Genomic DNA, 20,305 nt, shown 5'->3' with positions numbered 1-20,305 from the left:
TCTTCTGTAACACATACTGGTGAAAGTCAAGTCACAAACAGCTTTCAGAGTAAGAAATTGCTGCTGGTTAAAGGTGGAAACTGAAAACAGCACTGGAATCCTAGATTTTTTTTTTTTTCTCCCAAATGGAACAGAGGGGAGGGACAAAAATCCTTTGGCTTTCCCAGTCCACATTGTATTAACTTGCCAAATAACCAATACACATTCACCTCATTTTCAGAAAGAGAGAGCCTTTCATAAGAGAGCCAAACCTTTTCTGATCCATTGAATTAACCCTTTCGACAACATCTCTTCATCCTGTTCTTCCACAGATCCTAACATTAAACCTAATGGGAACAGAAAAGTGACAGACATCATTACAGTCCTCAGAGTGTGACTTGCCCATTTTCTTATTCTCATTGATTTCCTTGAACTGAAGGTCTTTCTTTTATCTGTGACCATTTGTCAGATATAGCTTTCTCTAATCTTAAGTGGGAAAATTACATGAAGAAGCAGGCAGAGAACAGAATATTTATAAATATACATATATGGGTATTTCCAGGTTGCCACTATTTTGCACCTGCTCCTTTCAAGGTGAGCAGCAGTTAGAAGGATATCTCCTCATCGAGCTCTGCTAAACTGCTAGGAGATGAGCCCGCGACGAAAACATTTGTGAACTTAAGCTAACATTGTTTTTTCCTGATATACTAGAGGTCTCGTACTCTATTTCCAAGCCCAATTGTGCTTTATCCCCTTAGGCAGTGCAGCCTTACTCATCATAAGTACAGATCTCTCTTTGAACTATAAAGGAAGAAAAAAAAGTTTTCCACATTTTTAAGTAATATATCTTTGTTAGCCAACCCTAATAAAACCCTTAGTTATTTACCTAACAGCCATTTGAACACGTGGCAAAGAGCTTGCAAATTAGCTCTTCAAGAAAAGTTTCCCCTCCCCCTAATTTGTATAGCTGGAGTCCAAACTACGCAAATAAGGCATCTTCACATAGGTACACACCTGCTGCAGCATTATATACATGATATGGTGGGGGGGATGCATGACTTGTTCCTTTGTAGTTTTGCTGCAAGGTAACACACAGGGAACAAGGATTGGAAAAAAAGGGTAGAAAAACCAAAATACTAACAGATAAAATTTGTTCTTCTTAACATGAAACACCATCAGATATGTCTCTTATGTCCAAAGAGATTGAGAACTTGAGAAGAGATACAACTTAAAATGTATATGTTTATGTACTGTAAATTCTGCAGGATGAGTTATCAGTGAACTGGATATTTAGCTTTATCTAATTATCTGCAGATAAGATGGTTTCTTTCACAATTTTGATTTTAGAAGATACTTATTGTGATCTAATTTCATTATAACAGGATTTCTATCTGGCGTGGAATTGATAATGGTTTCACTACTACAAGATCAATCTAATATTAAGTTTTCCTCTTCTGACCCTCTGGAACGGGACCAACAAGATGAGCTCATGAAGCCACAGGGGGATTCCGTATCCCCAGTGCAGCAAACTGTGAGTAAGATGGGTCAGTTCTGCTCTTTTTCCTCAGATAGAATGTTTAGCAGCTTCTCTACTAAATCTCAGCAGGCTTAACTGGCAATGAAGTAAACATTTCAAGTGTTGGTTTTAAAGTGTAGAAACTATTCCTTTTTCTGGGGTAACATTAAGCTATCCATGCAAGTCCTACTAATTAGAAAAAGACAGATAGAACCTTTTTCCCCCCCCAGTGATTAAAAACAAACCAGACAACCTAACAAGGTTCTGGTGCTTATATATTCCCCCCAAAAAGTACAACTACAAATGTGGTTCTTTTGCTGCCCTACTATATGTTTACATAAGCCACCTGATCTAGTTTTGTTTTTTTCTAAACAGCAAAATAACCAATGTTGTACTTTTATTATGAAAATTTCAGGTGGAGAACTGACAGCACTGCCATTCATACAGCTTTACACAAGTAAGCAGAGGATTTTTTAAGCTATAATTTAAGAAAAAGATAGCAGACACATACGAGTACTATAGAAAAGAACAAGATGACAAGAATTAGGAAGTTGCAAACTAGACAAGTTTGTAAAACCAAAATACAGCTGAGTCAGATTTTTTTTTGTATGTATCTATGATAGAACAAAGTACCTAAGTTAATACCTTTGACCTACAGCAAATTAGACAGGCAGTTAGAAAATAGGGAAAAAAAATGATTATTTACACACAGACCTCGGTGTACAGGGAAGACCTTGGTGTACAGCCAAGTTCCATTCTGGAGAAACCCCTGCCTTTATGTTAACTTCCCTTTGGGACTTCTTGAGAGCTGGGTCCTTCAGGGAGAGATTCATTCACTTTCCACCTGTTCTCTTAGAATATTGTAAGACACAATGTGAATTTAGAGGGTGTAGGTGAGAAAGACAGAAGTCGGACTAGATTATGAAATGGGGCCTATCAGAGAACATTATTTTCCCCTTGCACTGAACACAATAACCTGCTTTTGACTTATGCAAGTCTTCTCAAAAGAGATCCGAGCTGTTATTCATCCCTGACATTAGGGAAAATACGCATATTTTGCGTTCAGAAAGGATCAGACACATTCAGTCAGGATCCAGACGTTCATTCTCATTAAGATTTTCTTCACTAAATTAAAGGGCCCTTTAGTAGCTTGATGGTTTTGTTTGTTTGGAGTGGGTGGAGTCAATCATTTGAGGGGGATTTTCTTTCTATATATACATAGTGAAGACAGGAAGAAGGTTAAAATGTCTGCATGAAAGAGTGTGGCACTGTAATGAAAGGAAGGGATGCAAAGGGCAATGTATCTGACAACTTGTAACAGAGAGCAGGATCAGGCTTATTAGATTTGAATTTGTATTTGATAAGGCTTGAACTCACCATATTCCCTTGAATTAAGTTTTCAGCAGTTCATATACATCGGCTTTTCCTGAAACTGTTAAACCAAAAAGTCAATAGTTGTCAATGTCAAAAGACTCTTTTTTTGGCCTGGATAGCTAGACAAATTAAGATATTTCAGTCTTCTGAATTATTTTAATAATATACTTTTGATTAGTCCTGTATCCCAGGTCACAGAATTCTTTACATCTTTTAGAATATACCAAAGCAAAGGTGCTCAAGCCTGGTAATTGTGTAATATTTATTTTTTTAAAAATTGACTGGAAAAATATTTGTTCATTCTAATCTTAAGTAAGTGCCAATAATTCATTGCAGGAGAACCACAGCTATAATTGCCAATCATACAACTCAGATGACAGGACAGAAAGGAAGAGTTCAGAGTCTTCTCACAGCCCCCGCCCTGCTTCTCCAGTCCACGACCATATTCACGGGAGATACCCTACAAGCCAAGGCATTCACTGTGGCAAGAACAAATTTAAGGCCACTTTCAGCACTGAAAAATTCAGAAGGTACAGCTACGAGGAAAGCACTATAGGAAATTACGACAGGTTTCTCAAGAGCAGCAGAAACCCCTTTCATCCTTACAAGAGGCAGATCAGCGAAGATGTCTTCCAGGAAGCACATCAAGCCCTCCAAGCAGAAGGTCCACCCTTCAAAACTGCTAGAAATATCGATGGGTTTGAGGGGCTGCCTGAATCTACAGGCACTGATGAGTCAGAGTCATTTCCTACACACATTCCAAACATCTCCACAGAACAAACATGGTGCAACAACCTCCAGTACAACACTACAAGTCAAGATCACAGTTCACAAGTCATGGTCAGTATTTTTTTTCTCCTGTTTTCAAGTGAAAACTGTCTGTTTTTTTAATCTCTTAACATGACTACTTGAACACTTTGCTGCAGGCTACAGCTCAGGATAGACATCTATATTTGTTGGAATTTTCTACTCTACTTTCCTACTGAAAGCCAGTCAGCAGAAAGATGTACAAGGATGAATGATTTTGTTAAACATAATAAATAGACCTTAGATATCCAAATTCCTCCTAACAACAGGTTTTAATCTTAGTAATTGTCATCAACTAATATTCTCAAGCACAAAATTTCATGAAAAAGTACATTTAGAGCACAATAAAACACATACCTGAGAACACACAGACTTATTACAACTGCCTTAGCTAACCTGCATTTTTCTGGCCACAAACTAAGAGGAGACTAAGACATAAGTACTATTCACAATGAAATGAAAGATTAAATGGAAGACTGCCTCCAGATATTGGAAGCAGTCTAACTAGAGCAGCAAGGAGATCCCTGAAAAGCAAAGTAAATTACCTTTCGGCATCTCCACAAGGGATCTCTGCTGTGATCCAACATGTAAAGCCTATCTTCAGAATCTAGCTTAGGTAAAAACAATGACAACATCTGCTCAAAAGGGCCCTAACCACTAGCTTTAGACCCCTAAGAGATAACAAGTAAATAAAGGGTCACTAAAGGAAAGAGTGGGGGAAAAAAAAAAATCTTAAGTGGGTCAAGACAAGACAGCTTACCAGGGATGGGGGAAGATGCTGACATACCTATCTGGGAGGAGATGGTGACTGAACTTGTTCAAGTTGAGGTAATTTATCAAAATCTTATTTCTTCCATAAATAACTTATCCTCCCCACCAGATGAGCTTAAAAAACTTGTTATTGTGTCCGCTAGTTCAGTCAGTGTGTGGCTTTAATGCTCTTAAGTGGGTTCCACACTGCAGGGACTGTAGTGCCTTCACTACAGTCCACAAGACAAGTTAACATTTCTGAAAACTTTAACCTTATGGTCACCAAATCAGGGACCAGATATTTATTAATACTGAATATTGCATTTGTGTGGTGCTAGGATATTGAAATGAGCCTGATATACACTCATCTATATTACAAAAGGTGGTCATTATAGACTTAAAGTAAAAGAATAAAACACTGTTTGACCTCTTGAAACAAAGGATGCTCTCAGCAGCAGCTCTCAGAACAAAGTTTCTGTCCCTGGATGTTAAGTGGGAAAAGGAACCTCCAATCACCCAAGCTCTGGGGAACTCAATAACACTGTAGAGTACAATGTGCCTTAGCAGCTCCCTCGATCTAGCTTTTTGCTCAAGATGCAAGTTGCTTAAATTGCTCTTCTAAAGCAGATAAAGTTTGTGTGAACACCTATATGATGCACTGCCCTAAAAGACAGCAACATATGTGCAGTCCAGGATAGAGACCCGGGAGGATGTGTGAGAAGTTAAGAACTAATCAACTTGTCTATGTTTGTTTTGTACAGCTGCAAAAAACAAAAACATTTTCTTACAATATTTTTTGTATCTTAAAGAAATTCAGCAGTCAACCTAGATCACTTTCTCTGCTAGCTCTTTCTCATTTATTATAGTCCTCACTTACCCTCTAACTAATGATTAATGTTGTCAGCTTGAGGTACTTAGTCTGCAAGATAAATTCAAAGAATATGAAAAGAGACAAAGACACATGTGCACACTCAGGAATGAAAGCTGGATCATGCAATTTGTGTAAGTGGAGAAAAACAATAAACAGAAACTGACATTTTCTGAAATGTTCCTTTTATGGAATTTTAACTGCTATTTCTGTTTTAGAGTAGGAAATATATAAAGGCAGGAAATAATATTGCTTCTTGTACCTCTAGAATGTAAAAACCATTTTATGTGACATTTGCTATATGTAGCAAGGCAGTAATATCAGCATAGTAACTGGTAATTATTCTATTTAAAATTCAGATGTTTTCTCTAATAACACCTTCCATGAATATTTTCTGGCAGGATTCAGACATCAAGCTCAGGACATCCCCACTGGAGGGGCAGCCTGGTCTGTATTGTTATCAGCCTCAAGTGCAGCAGATGTATTGCCCTTCACATCCCTTCCATCAGGTCAGTGACATATGTAAAGAGAAAAAAAAGTATTTCTTGCACTATACCACTATATAGGTAAATTATGCCAATATAAAAAAAACAGATAAATCTGGTATTGTAGCACAGACATAATGAATATGCTACAGCACTGTATAGCTCAGACATGGTATAGATGTGAGGTTTGGGCACTGTTTTTGCAGAAAAGCCCATTATCTTAATTCTTTTGATTTTATTCTTATTTATTCATTCTGAAGCAGGCACCTTTCCCCACCACTGTTTTGGTATTAGTACTATTACTACACATCGGTATTAACCATATTCAAAAGCCTACAATGCTAGAGCTGAAACACACCTTGCTTGGCAAGATGCAACAAGCAGTACACCAGGGGAGAGTCATCCACCTGCAGGCTGGCACTGTGACAGATCCCTTGCATTGCAGCAGGCTTCTGGTAGATTTTTCAATATTTGTGCCTATTTATTCTCCTGTAGTAAAAGTAGGGCAACATGTTCTATTGCTCAGAGAAGTGATGGGTACAAGCAACTAAAGTCATAAGAGGTAGAAATACTAACCACCTGCAATAGTCAGATAAGAAGTGAACGCAGCATGTGATACAGACTAAGAAATGGAATAACATCTTTGGCATGAAGTAGTTCCAATATTAAATTCATGCATTCAAAATTTGAAAGGAGCAAAGCAATTTGATTCACTGAAAATTTAGAGAGGAGAACGGGCTCTCTAGCCTGCAGTGAAGGTTGTTCAACCTATGGCTCACTTCTCATTACCTGGATGAGAGAAATCAGTTTCTTTAATTTTAACCCAATAATAAAATAGTCTCACCTTCCCCTTTGCTGGACACAACAGAAACAATGAGTCATAAGAACAACAGCTTCTTGCTGAACTGAAAGAAACAGCAGACTTTTCCTTACTTACCTACCTACCATAAAAGACTGACACCTTTCATGCCAACTGTGCGACAGTAAAACCAGCTCAAGCTGGTCATGCCAGACCGTTCCCCAGCCTCTGTTCCCTCCAAGAGCAGTAATGAAACAAAAGAGAAATAATTCTTAAAATACTTAGCTCATACTTCTGGCAGTGATATCTCAACCACTGACATCTTAGCATCCCTTCCTTCCAAAAGAGCACCAACCCCAATACATTCAATATTATTATATGAAGTGCCCAATTTTCTACCCTGGTAACAAATCTAAAAGGCAGCATGGATCTGTGTATGAAAACTAGTTAATAGCTGTTCTGAAAACTGCTGTTTTGCCCAGTATTTCATTTAACGTGGCAGAACAGGGCAAGTTCTGTATGTCTCCTTTCTTTCGCCCCGTTTACCATAGCAAAGAAGTTAGTATATCTGGTATGTTTTTCTACATTTCAGGACATTCCTTGTTAAAAAGATCACAACAACTGGGGTAAAATCCAAGCAACAACAGCATTTCTGAAAACTGAAACTAATCGTTAAGAATTATCCATAAGTAAACTATCAAAATGTTGCAGTTATATGGTAACCACTCATAGGTATTAAGAGAGTAAAGACCAAAAGAAACAGAGCCTAGTGGTCCAAAAATAAGAATGATGGTAAGCAGCAAAGAGATAAAGAAAGCAGTTACCAAGAAACTTTTCCTGACTCTAGAAAGCTACATCATAATCTTTCAGAGGAACCATAAAAACTTCATGACACAGAACTTTTGGAGGCAAGCTGCAAAACATCAGAGCAAGGCTCAGCAACCTTTGAGTATTAAGGAAAGCATGCAGGCAGATTTTTAATAGCCTATCATGTGACCCCTAATTTTGGCCATGCCCTAATCCTGGCATCTTGAAAGATTCATCTGTAAGAGGCAGAAATCCCTCTCACACCAAGTTCAGAGGGATCTGCCTCACAGAAAGCCAACTGATGGTATCTTACTTTAGTGGGACAGCATGTCTTTGCTCTAGAAACTGGCTTGCCAGTAGGGTTTAACTTAAAATTTGGAAAAGTACATGATCAACTATTGTGTTAAAAAGACATAACTGAGAACTTCCTGCAGAAGCTGTGACAGTCAAGGGTATCTATAGGTATTTTCTTTCCTCTTGTGCATGGTTTTTCTGTCAATGTATTTCTGTCATGGAGATGATAGTCCAGTCACTGCTTTAGCAGGTCTTGCTCGAGTTAGCTCAGTGTTTCAGTCCATGTTAGCATTCTGCTGCTTATCTCTAGAGGTAGGGTGAGGACAGCATAAAAACTAAATCTTATTTTAGGTACCTTGGCTATTCTCTCTAGGTGTCTGATATAGAAATGTAGGGGAAAAAAGATCCCTGAAGTGATATTGAACAGCTCTTAAATATAACTCTTGCTTTGACCTTTCTCTTGGATATCTTCTTTCTTGACAATGATTGTGAAGGGAACCTACACAGCTTAGGTCTCAATTTCAACAAGACATCTGACAGTACGAAAATACACACTTAGGACAATTTTCCTCTGAGGAAAACTGCTCTCGTGTCTCATGGAAAAAAGTTACTTATTCTAATGTACATTTACTTTAATATATACCCTAATGCTATTCATCTGCTAATACTTTTGCCACTGTTTTACTTTTAATGCTCTTGTTTTAAGAGCACACTTTAGACACCTTGACTTTTTATCATGTGCTCCCATGCCTTACCAAAAATAAATAAGAGGGAGCAGGGAATGACCACCTTTTTATCTGCGATGACATAACAGGTATTAAATGTAGGTAGAAGACAATATCCTTACAATTAAAAAGTTTAATACTGTCTAAATAAGGAAATTTATTTTTGAAAGCTTGTTGCTAATCCAATAATGTCTCTTATTGCATCAGCAGTATCCCTCAGGAGGCAGCTATCCTGTGACTTACATTGCTTCTTCACACTACCCTTACCAGAGAATTGCTCCCCAAAGCAGTCAAGAATCTCAGCAGCCTCTATTTCCCAAACCCATCTACTCCTACAGGTAACAAAGTGTGGGTTTTTTTTTTTTTTACATGTTATGTTACAGGAAATACACTGTTTACCCATGGCATATTTCCAGCATAATTTGCAATAACACGCTCACTCTTACTTGTCTTGTTCCCAGTGTGCTCTGTCCTGTTTGTATGAATCACAAGTTGCTCCAGACTCTGGGGCCGAGGCAAAGGGAAATTAAATGCTGAAAAACATATGCATATTCCCCAATCACTCCCACAAAAAAAATATGCATATTTTTAACACAAAAGTCTTAGGTGTTGCACATTTTATCAGCACAAAAATATTCACGTTTAGTAATATTTTCCAAGACCTAGATTAAAACTGATTCATTTTCCAATTATTAATGCCAGAAAACATGTGGAAAATATCAGCTGCACTAGTTGCCACATAGGTCTAGCTCTCTCACTGGAAGCTTAGCAAAGTAAATTAGCAATCAAGTTTTGTTATATCTTATGTCATTATCAGTGTGATATTCTTTGTAATCTCTATCAGTTTAAGCACTTATACACAACCTTTGAAAAATGTACCATGGCAGGATTTGAAATCTGTGGTTTTGAGTTTAAAATAAATAAAAAAAATCAAGCCAGACTATATTCACTGTAACTACCCCTAAAAGTTGTGCACCACAAGGATATTAATTTTTAGAAACTGAATAAGTTTTAAGCAGGGGTAATGGGTGCAAGTTGAAACCCAGGCAATTCCATCTCCATGTGAGGAGAAACTTCTTCACTGTGAGGGTGCCAGAGCCCTGGCACAGGCTGCCCAGGGAGGTTGTGAAGTCTCCTTCTCTGGAGATCTTCCAAACCCGTCTGGATGCCACTCTCTGCCACCTGCTCTGGGTGTCCCTGCTTGAGCAGGAAGGTTGGACTAGATCTCTAGAAGTCCTTTCCAACCTCAACCATTCTGTGATTCTGTGCTCATCACTATTCATGCTACAAGAGTAAAATCCAGAGTAACTACATGCATTGTAAAAAATGTTGTATTTTTCCTGTTTTCCTGCTTCTGAGAGGTTAAGGAGAATAAGCTGAAATATATATATTTTTACTGTCCCTGTAGCATTCTGATCTTCATGGCACTCAAAAACAGCAAGACAGGAAGTTTGCCAGTCAGTGAAATTTACAATTTCATGACAGAACACTTTCCTTACTTTAAGGTGAGTTGTGCACCTACAGGGGAAGAAACAAAAAGTCTCTATGCTTCCCATGGCGGGGGGGATTCAATCTATGAAAATGTATAACCTTTTTTAACAGATTATCATCAATTATACATCATACACCTCTATGTTCACGGATTGGCATGTTTTATCCTAGTCCAATTTACAGAAAGGGTAGTGGATTTTGTTTTTAAACACATGAATTCCTCACTCTCAGATCCAGGCAGAACTGGTCTCATGGGTTCCTCTGCCATGAACAACACTTTCAAACCCACATGGAAGTTTCAAGGTTCTCTGCTCTGTTCTGAAGCTGGAATATCAGTCTTAAGCAACTTCATCACTTGCATGCACTGTACAAAGAAAGACATACTCTGTGATAAATGGTACTAAGCTCATAATTACACAGTAATGTTGGTGAAGGTAAGGGTGTATGGTTTACAGCAGATCTTACTGACATTTAAATACATGCTACAAGAGCAAATGGTTTCTTGCATTCCAAATGCAAGTGGAGAGATTAGTCAGCATACAATCCAAGAGCAAAGGGATTACAGTTTGATTTTAGGAAGAGCTATAATTCAATTGTAGCTTGCTGCTCAACATAAAGCTTCATTCCTGCTGATTCCTCCAAAACCTCAGTAAGATTAAATGACCTACAATTGTGAACAAACCCCAAAACTGAAAATAAAGCAACATGAATCCATCCTATTCCCTACCACAAGTAAACATGCAGCAATTCAAATAGACTCAAAGCAGCTACTAAAAGCTAAATCAAATATTTTTTACAGTCTAAGAATAAACATTCTGATACAGTTTTGCATGTTATTGGGATACTAACTGAAGATGCCTGCAAAACAAGTAAAATTGATCATGTCAGTAGTCAGAATGAATAAAGATTATCGCAATGGAAGAAATGTGAGGATTCATTAAAATGGGGGACAAAAGGGCACATAATAGTTTTTTCTCATTTTCAAAGCAAGCACAGATTATAGGGCTTGTATTTCCTCTCTGATGAAATATTAACTGTCCTTTCCATGCATATACCACTAGATACATAAAATATTTTAATAAAGCAAAGGAAAACAGTTTGAGAGGTATGAAAAAAATTCAGCCACAACATCTTGAAATTGATATTTTGCAGAACTATTCTTTGCATAATGCATAGATTATGTAATCTACCAAGGAACACATTCCTAACTGATTACTATTTACTAGAAAAATAGTGCAATAAACTTCAAGCAGAAAGGTAGTAGTAGTAGTTCAAGCAGAAAGGTAGTAGTAGTAGTTATTTTTACAGGAATAACTGCCCACATTATTCCACCAGACCCCTCTAAAATTACTTTCTTCTATGTCTTACAACACAGCTGATTTAGCAGCTTACAAACCAAACAATGCTACTGTCAACATGCACAGAATTCTTAAGATAGCTCTGCCAGGTCTTGCCATTACAAGTATTTAACACAATGTTCAGCAAATATGCATCCTTCCCTCAACTCTCCATGCACAGATGTTTTAATAGGTATGTCTTCTTATGCTTCTGTGCATACACACATATGCACATTAGGCATAAAAGAGTTCCTTAAAGCTGTAGTAAAAATGTACTCAATATAATTTTCCTCCTTCCTTGTCAAAAGATTTTTGCAGATCCTCATATTTTTCTTAAAGAATTTAAATTTAAAGATGAGAGGTTATTGACTTCATATGTATTAAAGGCAAAGAACAATTGCAGAGGGTACTTTGCAGAACACTACAAAAATACAACTCTCAAAATGTTTATTTGGCTTACTTATATACAAAAGAAATTGAATAGCTACATCCCAAACTTGCTTAAAATGAGCACAGACAAACAAACAATCAAATACAATGTTTGTGAGGACCAGGCCCTATCAATGGTCATCAGAACACCCCACAGAATCATCACTGGACAAAATTAGTTTCATCTAAACTCCCTTCTGCTGGAGAATAAAATAATAATAAAAAATCAGCAAAGACCATTTTGGTGCTACTACCAGAACTCACTAAACAGCAGGATACAACAGGAGGAAAGAAAGCAGTTTAAATTGGAAAGAATCAGAGCACAAGCATACATAGAATCTTGCTGGGAGAAATTAGATGATACAAGCCTAGTCAAATTAACTTGCATTCGCTGCCGCAGCAAATTTAGTTTCTATGATGCAACAACCTCATTTCTAGTTGAAACAGAGCAATCCAACTCCTACGTCCTAAAAAAAACATCTACGCAGCTAAAGTTGAATTACTCTTTGATGTACCTCTCCCTTCTCTTGAGAGCTAGATTTAAAGAGAACCCTTGTTTTGCAAGATCACTGAACTCTTTAAACTTCAAGAGGCGGTTAGGATCAATGAGTCTGTACAATAATATTTTTTGTTGTCATCCTTTTTTTTCTTTGTAGTGATTAGTGTGTCTAACAGAAAGCTTTCATCTTGTTAATTGGAGTTATTGCCAGTGGTCCAAGAGGTTAGAAAGGTCTGTGGTCTGATGGAACCTATGGTAGCAAGTACTTTGGCACTGTCAGTTCCACACAAACTTTTCACATTACTCCGAATGCAACAGTAGCAGCAAAGAGCCACAGCAGTGAGATTCCAACTGTACGAGAACAGCTCGAGTGGACAGAGCTCTATTCCTTAACAGAGAATAAATAAAAGAACACCAGTGTCGTACTTACGACACAAACACATTGCTGGACTGTTCTGACAGGGCTCCACTAGGTAAACAACTATTTTTCCTCAGCTCAGCAATACCAAGTTTGATGTAAGAACCTGTTCCGCTCTTGGCGCAAAGTTTCCTGAATAAATCTATGCACTTTCTGCTTTAAGGTTTCTAAAACCATCTTACAGCTTACACCCCCACACATTCTGTAAACCTCTGAGAAACACATGCCACTCCCATCTTCTCTGGTGCTTGGCAGAAACATTAATTAACCTGTCTAGATAGACAGAGGTATATGTAGGCTCATGCACCGGGTGAGAAATATGAATATTCTTTCAGGTTAGCTCATCCAGCAGCCAAGTCTGTATTTAACATAAGAAAAACAGCTAACAGTTTTATTTATTTTTGGAACTGACAGAAAGCGATTTACAAGCAGAAAAGCTGATTCACTACCTTTCTTATTAACCTAATGGCAGAAAAGAAGGGTTTTTTGGGTATTATTTTTAAACTTGAATGTTGCCTCACCTATATGATTGACTGGAGGGGAAAAAAAAGAAAAAAGGAAATGCTGACATCAGGTGGACCAAAAGGGTAAAACAGTGCTATTAAGGAAAAAAGAAAAGACTTTCTTTTTAATATTATGCATTTAACTTCCACAGCTAATTAATATTTTAAATGAAAAATGTATGCATTGAAATTGACACTTAGATTCTTCAACTGGAATGTTAACTCCTCATCCCACAGCAGAGTCTCTCAAAAAGCTAAGTAGGAACAGATTTCAGAACACTGGTCAAAGTAGAATTTCTTTCAAAGTAATTCAAGTATTTATGCTGTATCACATGAAAGCAAAAATGGACACAAGCTTCACAACTTAAAAAGTATTTATATCAACCACAGAGTTTTCACATGAAAACTATTTTACATTCATGAATATGAATCATCAGTGGCACGCTGGCAACTCTACACACCTTTCAGGGAGTTGTTTAATTTCTTTTAATTCTTATGACACACAAATGGGCATTTTTTGGAAACAAGAAAAAGCATCCAAAATTGATTAAAAAGCATCATACATACTAGTACCGAAGATTATTCTTTGTAGTCTGATGAGCTCTAATATTTTTCCTCACCTGACGTATCTTTTCATCTCTGCAAATGCAGACATTTTGGTAAGAATATCATTTGACTGACTCCAGTAAAGTTACATTTTTTTCTCCCCCTAATTGATCTCATAATGGCAGAGGAAAAAAAAGAACAACTGTAAAGAGGAGTTTCATCTCATGCTGGGGTTCACAGGCTGATGCCTGCTATGATCACATAACAGCAACTCATCTTCCCCTCTCCCTTTTCTTTATGATTACATGGAATTGGAAAGGAATCAAAGGAGCATTTACTCAGCAAATAGCATTGCACAGTGCCCACCAAAAGAAGAAAGGAGTGACACACAAATCTACTGTAGGGAACTCTTGATACCAATGACACTAATTTAGAAAGCCTAAATACAAAGGGCAGTATCTTCTGGCTGCATGACCAAGTATGCAGAAATGAGGGAAATAAAATAACTACTAAATCTATGTGGAATAAAAGGATACAAAGCCACTTTCTCAAGATCAGTATTTCAGACCAACACACTTACATTTCCCATTAATATACGAGAACAACAATCCTGCTGGGTACTTCTTTCTGTATCCTTTCAGCAATACTCATTTTTATAATTCTTTCACAGCAAATCAAACTAAAAAATCAGTTAGTAATTCAGTTGACAAAAGTGGCCAGGCTCAAGCACTAAAGTCAGAAGAAATGCCTCCACTTCTCAAACTTTATCCTTACAGAAACTAATGAAAACAAATATTTGAATATGCAAATAGTGAAGACAAAATTCCCATTTTGCAGAAATAAATTGCTACACTTACATAGTAATGAGATGTTTTTGACACTAGATTTTCTTCTCTTTCCACTCTTGTAGTTTTATGCAAAACTATCCTCAAGGCAAGGAGGGAATTTTGTTTACCTCATTAGTCAGAGATTGCCTAAATAAAAATGGAGGAATCATTTTAATGACGCTTATATGCCTTGCTCAGTCTAAAGAACCCTTGAGCTTCCACTACTGAGCTAAAAATAAATCCAAAACAAAAAGATGACCTGATCAGATCTAGAATCAGTATCTGATGTGAGGGACTTGTGATTAAACTATTTGGTTATATAATTGGCTCTCATATAAGGTTACACCTACAGTATCAACCTAAAATTCTTTTGAAGTCAACCTGGACACTTAATGCGAGTCCAAGGAGCATTCAATTACATGTTTGATTTTTTTCTACATGCTCCAAAGCAGTTTAAGATAGATTCCCTTTTAGTTCACAGTCCCCACATACAGTTCTTTAAAACTCAATTCTTGCAATTGCAAATTCCCTTTTAAAAATCCATAGCCCTTCTCTAGCAAGACCAATCTTCTTGCTTAGATCAGTTATTTTATCTGATTCTTCCCTTCCTACACAACATGACTAACATTTTTATGAGCTCGTTATAAGATAAAGATTCATACTGTACAGAGTATTATCTAAATAACATTTCTTATAGTCTCACCAGTCAAAATGGATGTATATATTTGGTCACTTCCTTCCTTCAAGTTTGATTCTTAGAGTGTATTTATTTTTCCAGACAGCTCCTGATGGCTGGAAGAATTCTGTACGCCACAACTTATCTTTGAACAAATGCTTTGAGAAAGTTGAAAACAAGTCAGGCAATTCTTCTCGGAAAGGCTGCCTGTGGGCTCTGAATCCAGCCAAAATCGATAAGATGCAGGAAGAGCTTCAGAAATGGAAGAGGAAAGATCCAGTTGCTGTAAGGAAGAGTATGGCAAAGCCAGGTCAGTAACATGTTAGTGTATTAGTTCTCCAACAGGGGCCTTAAAAACATTTCTTGCATTATGCACCAAATAGCGTAAGAGAATTTATACATGATGTAGGGTAATGACAGAGATGTTCTCCCGGATATGCCGACAAAATGAAAGAGCAGAATTAAATATGACCCGATTTTGCTGGAGTGCTTCTAAACAGCCACAATGCCATAGCTTGTTCTAAAGCTTAAAGCAGCACTACTTTATCACTTCATCAAGAAAACATTTTCTCTTTATACCTCATTAAAGCAACACTGAAATAAATACTAAGGAATAAATTTTGAAATTAACTAATGAGAAATCATATGCTCCTGTTTACTGATTGGAGAGTTATTAAATACTCACTTGGCACTAATAATCAAAAAATCCACTTCAGGCTTTTGGACTACTTATCCAAGTGATTAGAATGAGTGGAATGGGAAATAAAAATGCATTTTCCAAACAGCACTAAAATTCTAGCTGTGACCTGACTACAAAGGTTCCATTAGAAATAAGTTATAGAGTCTTTTCTTCTTTTGTAGAAGAACTTGACACACTGATAGGCGACAAAAGCGAAAAGCTGAGATCTTCAATCATGTCCTGCAGTCCAACTGGTGTTGCAAGTGCATCCCTTTCCAGGCAGATGGCAGTCCAGTCCCATTCTTTATGCGAGTCTTCTCTCTCTTCTGGTATACCACAGCCCTTGCACGCTATCCATACAACAGGAGCTCTACACGTCAAGAACCCCTTACCCAATTTGCTCGGAGGGCAACAAACCGCATGCTATACATCACCCCAAGGTTTTCCTCAACTCTCAACTACATTAATGCAACAGTCCCCTGACCCTCAGACGCTGTTCCCTTCTGGGGAAGCTCAGAGTGAACTCAGAACTCAACCCAGCATCACGCAGGATTCTCCATTGCCTGCCCAGACTCCCCCCACCTGTAGTGTGAAGATGCTGACAGAGCACTCCACAGCCAGGACAATGCAGGACACACTCATGCAAGAGGGCGATCTCAGCAATGATATTGATGCTCTTAATCCATCCTTGACTGATTTTGATCTCCAAGGTAGGTATCCAAGTTATTTCTATTTGGTAGTTTCAGACTTAATACATCACATCTCAATATCCTTTTCTGAACTAATTGTCCTTGCCACTGCTATGGAGGCCAGCATACCAGCTTATATTATTTTGCACAACATGGATTTTGACATTATTTCTTCAAAAAGCTTCCCTAGAAAGATACAGAATATTACCTTATTCTACTAAAAATGCATAGCAGTGTTTCAAATATATTTTATTCAGATATTTTCCCACTGAAGATTATGTAGACAATTATTCTATACATATCAAAAAATATTGTGTAAGGAACAAAGAGAAATGCTTTTGTTTGAATTTAACTTATTTACTCCATTCCTCTGCTCAAGAGAATGCTACTTGCATCTTCACAAGTTCCAAAGGGATTCAGATCATCCATGCACTAAAGAGCAATATTTTATAAAGTGCTCCTAAATGCTTACTCATATAGTGATGCAATTTCCTTAAATTAATCAAAGAGACACGGTAATTTTGTGAAACAATTTTTTATTTGTATTTCTCCTATAAAAGAGGATTTCAAAAAGCTTATCGGAATAAAGTTTAATTGATCCTTTTTTTAAAAATTTATCTTTTACAGGAAATCTTTGGGAGGAGCTGAAAGATGACAGCCTAGCTATGGATCCTTTAGTCCTCATTTCATCATCCCCATCTTCTCAATGTTTCCCTTCTCATTGCCAAATGGATAACAGCAGCAATAACATTAGCATTCAAAATGGAACTCCACACAGCAACTTACCTGATGTGCAGCTCACTACTCTTTACTCTGCCTTTATGGAATTGGATACAGTGTCTCCTGCCTACTTAAGTAATTCTGGATCCAAACCTATAGCACTAATGTGAACAACACACTAACTTAATCGCAGCTATCTTGTCCAGACACAGCCTTAATCACACACATTTACCTGTTGTGATCTACACTAGCTACAATGCTAAAGTTGTGTGCAACTGAATAGGAACAAACTTTTTTTTCCAGAACTCATCTGCAGGATATGTAGCTTTACTGTAATAACTTTATACTAACAGTTATTTAAAAATTTGGAAACACTGCTTAAGGATAGCATTTGTTAATGGCCATATTGGTCAACACTGTTTTAATCAAGCCATCCATCTTCTGCATCTTCCTGATACAAATGGCTATAAGAAGAAAACAACTGATGGACAGATTTTTTTTATGAAAGCTGCTTGCAAATGAACATAGATGTCAAGGCAAACAAAAAAATCTAACTTATTTCCTGATGATGTCTACAACATCTGCTACAGACCACTACAAAATGTCCACATATCAAACATTTATACTCCCCTTGAAACAAGTTTTAGGTTTTGAGGAACAAGAACATACACTGAAAACTGTGCAAGTATTAGAAGATAGAGGACTAGCTCTTTGGCAGACTGAAACAAAGCAACAAATAAACTTTAGTTAAAAGTGTTACTGTGTTTAAAAAGAAATTTTAAACCTTTTTTAATAAAAAAAAGTATAATTCTTACTTGGTTGATAATTCTCAATTCCTATATTTATCCAGATGAGCTGAGCAGTAAATTATGCAATAGGGAACCTAGTCTACAAACAAACAAAAATTAAAATAAGCTTCCTTGGATGACATCTATATTCATATACTGTGAAAATTCAGAAGAATTTAAGCAGGTTAAAGATTGAGTTATGACGGACAGCTTACATTACAATATGGCAGGAAGGAGAAGTTAAAGTACAGACCCACTGGAATGGTAAGATTGTGTTAAAAGAATAAAAATATACAGTGCGGACTGTGAGTCCAGTCAGGACGGAAGCCAAACCTAAGCTCAAACCTATCCTCTCAACCACGCCTACTAGTCCAGATTTAAGACACCTTCAGGATCAGATTAGGGGAACACAAATAGAAGAATTAGCAAGAATTCATGTGACATAACTTTGTAATCCTTTATGCAGTATGTGCACACACAACTTTAGCAAAGGGGTCATTAAAGCATGAGACAGAACAGAACATGCAAAGCAAGAAATGCTATCAAGCTGTTCTAGGTTAAAAAAAACCAAAAGCACACACAAAACACTTTAGAAATTCTAATTATAATTTATATCAGAACATGTTTTCTAATGATTCTTTTCTGGACATTAGCCCAAGTTTACTGTTACAAAACTTCTAGATAAGCTGGGCTGTCTTCCCACATATTTTCTGTTCTTGCTGCAACACCATCATCTTCTCTGAGGGCTCATTTGTTTCTGTTCTTTCCAGGTATGACCACAAGCTTTCAAAAACCTGGCACAGGCCCCAATACCTAAGACACTAACCATAGGTATTGAGGAACAGACCAGGAACTAAACAGCATGTTGATGATTTTTAAGGCTTTTTAAAAAAGATTTCCTTTGTACACAAGGTTAGACATAAGCGCAACTGATTTGTGGGCACTTTAAAATTACATCCAAGTGGCTGAAATAGATATTTGGCTTCCAGGACCCCCAAGTCTCTGGGAAAATATCTGTATGTAGATGATCAAGTATAAAAAAATAGCAAAAACTTGCACATGAATCAGCTTCTGCTGACTTCTTAATGCATTTCTGGTCTAAGACATGAACACATTCACTAGCTGAAGAACTATAGTTTGCCTCGCTCCCTGCAGCCCTCACTACAATAATGTAATTGGAAGCTGAAGACTAGCAATTTCCATATAATTGAGAATAACCAACCTGCTCTTCACCAAACTAATGAATAATCAAGTTAGCTAATAGAATAAAATGTAAATCCAGTTCTTCCCAGCAGCGCAGAAAGCCAATACTTTTGTCCAGACAAAGAAACATGCTCAAACAATATTTCTTTGCATGTTAGTGAAAATTAACAACAGTAGGAATATTGTTAACGTAGACTGGATTTATGTACTGTTTCTCAGCCAAGTAGAACACCAATGGAGAGAAAAAAAAAAAAGGAAAAAAAAATAAGACACTATAAGACATCAACATAGCAACCGTTTAATAGATTAGAGCTTACAGATCTCAGTTAGCAGATACTGGTGCAAAAACCTTCCCCAGCAGTAGGTAGCTCAGTGCTATTCAGTAACATTCAATAACAAGCTTATTGCAATAACAACTTGGGGCCTTTTGTTATCTGCAGGTTAAGCCTGGATACCTGCGGGGAGTTTCCTTGAGCTAAGCACATCTCAAGGCTGGGCTCAGTACAGTGGAGGGCACAGGGATGGGAAGCGAGTAGAACCTGGCCAATCTCCCTGTCTTTTCTCAAGTAAACCTCTCTGAAGCAAGCCAGGAGGTGCAAATAACTTAGCTTTCAAGAACACACAAGTTCCCATTAAGTTTGTGGCAAAACAGTTTTGGTTGCAGAACATGAGCTAACATGTCTTGAGGTCAACACACAGATGAGCAGAGCCGCTACAGTGCCAGCTTACAAAACCGAGCATCTCAGCCATTTGAAAAGGGGCTGAAAGGCAAATTAAATGAATTTAAGACATCCTATTTGGGGCCTAATCAATATTTTTGACCTGCACACAAGAGAGCCAAAAACAAGCAAACAAACAAAAAAATGTTACTCCCAACAGAAATAATTAGGAATAGCCGAAAAACGAACACTGTAATTTGCAGCGGTACCCAAATGCCTTATTAACACTACAGTCGCGGGAAACGAAGCCGAGGCCACAGCGCGCGCCGCGGGCGGTGGTGGAAGAACGTCCCCGCACTGAGGCGACGCCGCCGCGAGGCCCCGCGATCGCCCGGCTCCACGCGAGCGGCAGCCGCCAGGGAGCGCCCCGGCCAGCC

At 37.6% G+C, this 20,305-nt stretch overlaps 1 protein-coding gene and 1 long non-coding RNA gene across 2 annotated transcripts; one reads left to right on the top strand and one right to left on the bottom strand.

The window, feature by feature from the left end:
• The first annotated feature begins 1,387 nt into the window (after window positions 1-1,387).
• FOXN1 (forkhead box N1) lies at window positions 1,388-17,388 on the top strand. The gene is made up of 8 exons (XM_026047746.1): window positions 1,388-1,510; window positions 3,206-3,709; window positions 5,696-5,803; window positions 8,615-8,742; window positions 9,813-9,909; window positions 15,233-15,440; window positions 15,992-16,519; window positions 17,126-17,388. Exons 1-8 carry the CDS (start codon window positions 1,388-1,390, stop codon window positions 17,386-17,388), a joined length of 1,959 nt encoding a protein of 652 aa, XP_025903531.1.
• Window positions 13,658-15,289, bottom strand: LOC112954560. Its single transcript, XR_003250752.1, has 3 exons — window positions 15,158-15,289; window positions 14,485-14,601; window positions 13,658-13,720 (listed from the first exon to the last, which is right to left on the bottom strand). It is a non-coding gene; the product is annotated as an uncharacterized LOC112954560 (long non-coding RNA).
• Window positions 17,389-20,305: the final 2,917 nt, after the last annotated feature.

The sequence above is a fragment of the Nothoprocta perdicaria genome, unplaced genomic scaffold (assembly GCF_003342845.1).
Source record: "Nothoprocta perdicaria isolate Ctin4 unplaced genomic scaffold, notPer1 scaffold_50, whole genome shotgun sequence".
NCBI classification, from domain to species: domain Eukaryota; kingdom Metazoa; phylum Chordata; class Aves; order Tinamiformes; family Tinamidae; genus Nothoprocta; species Nothoprocta perdicaria.
This window is presented reverse-complemented; position numbering and strand designations above follow the sequence as displayed.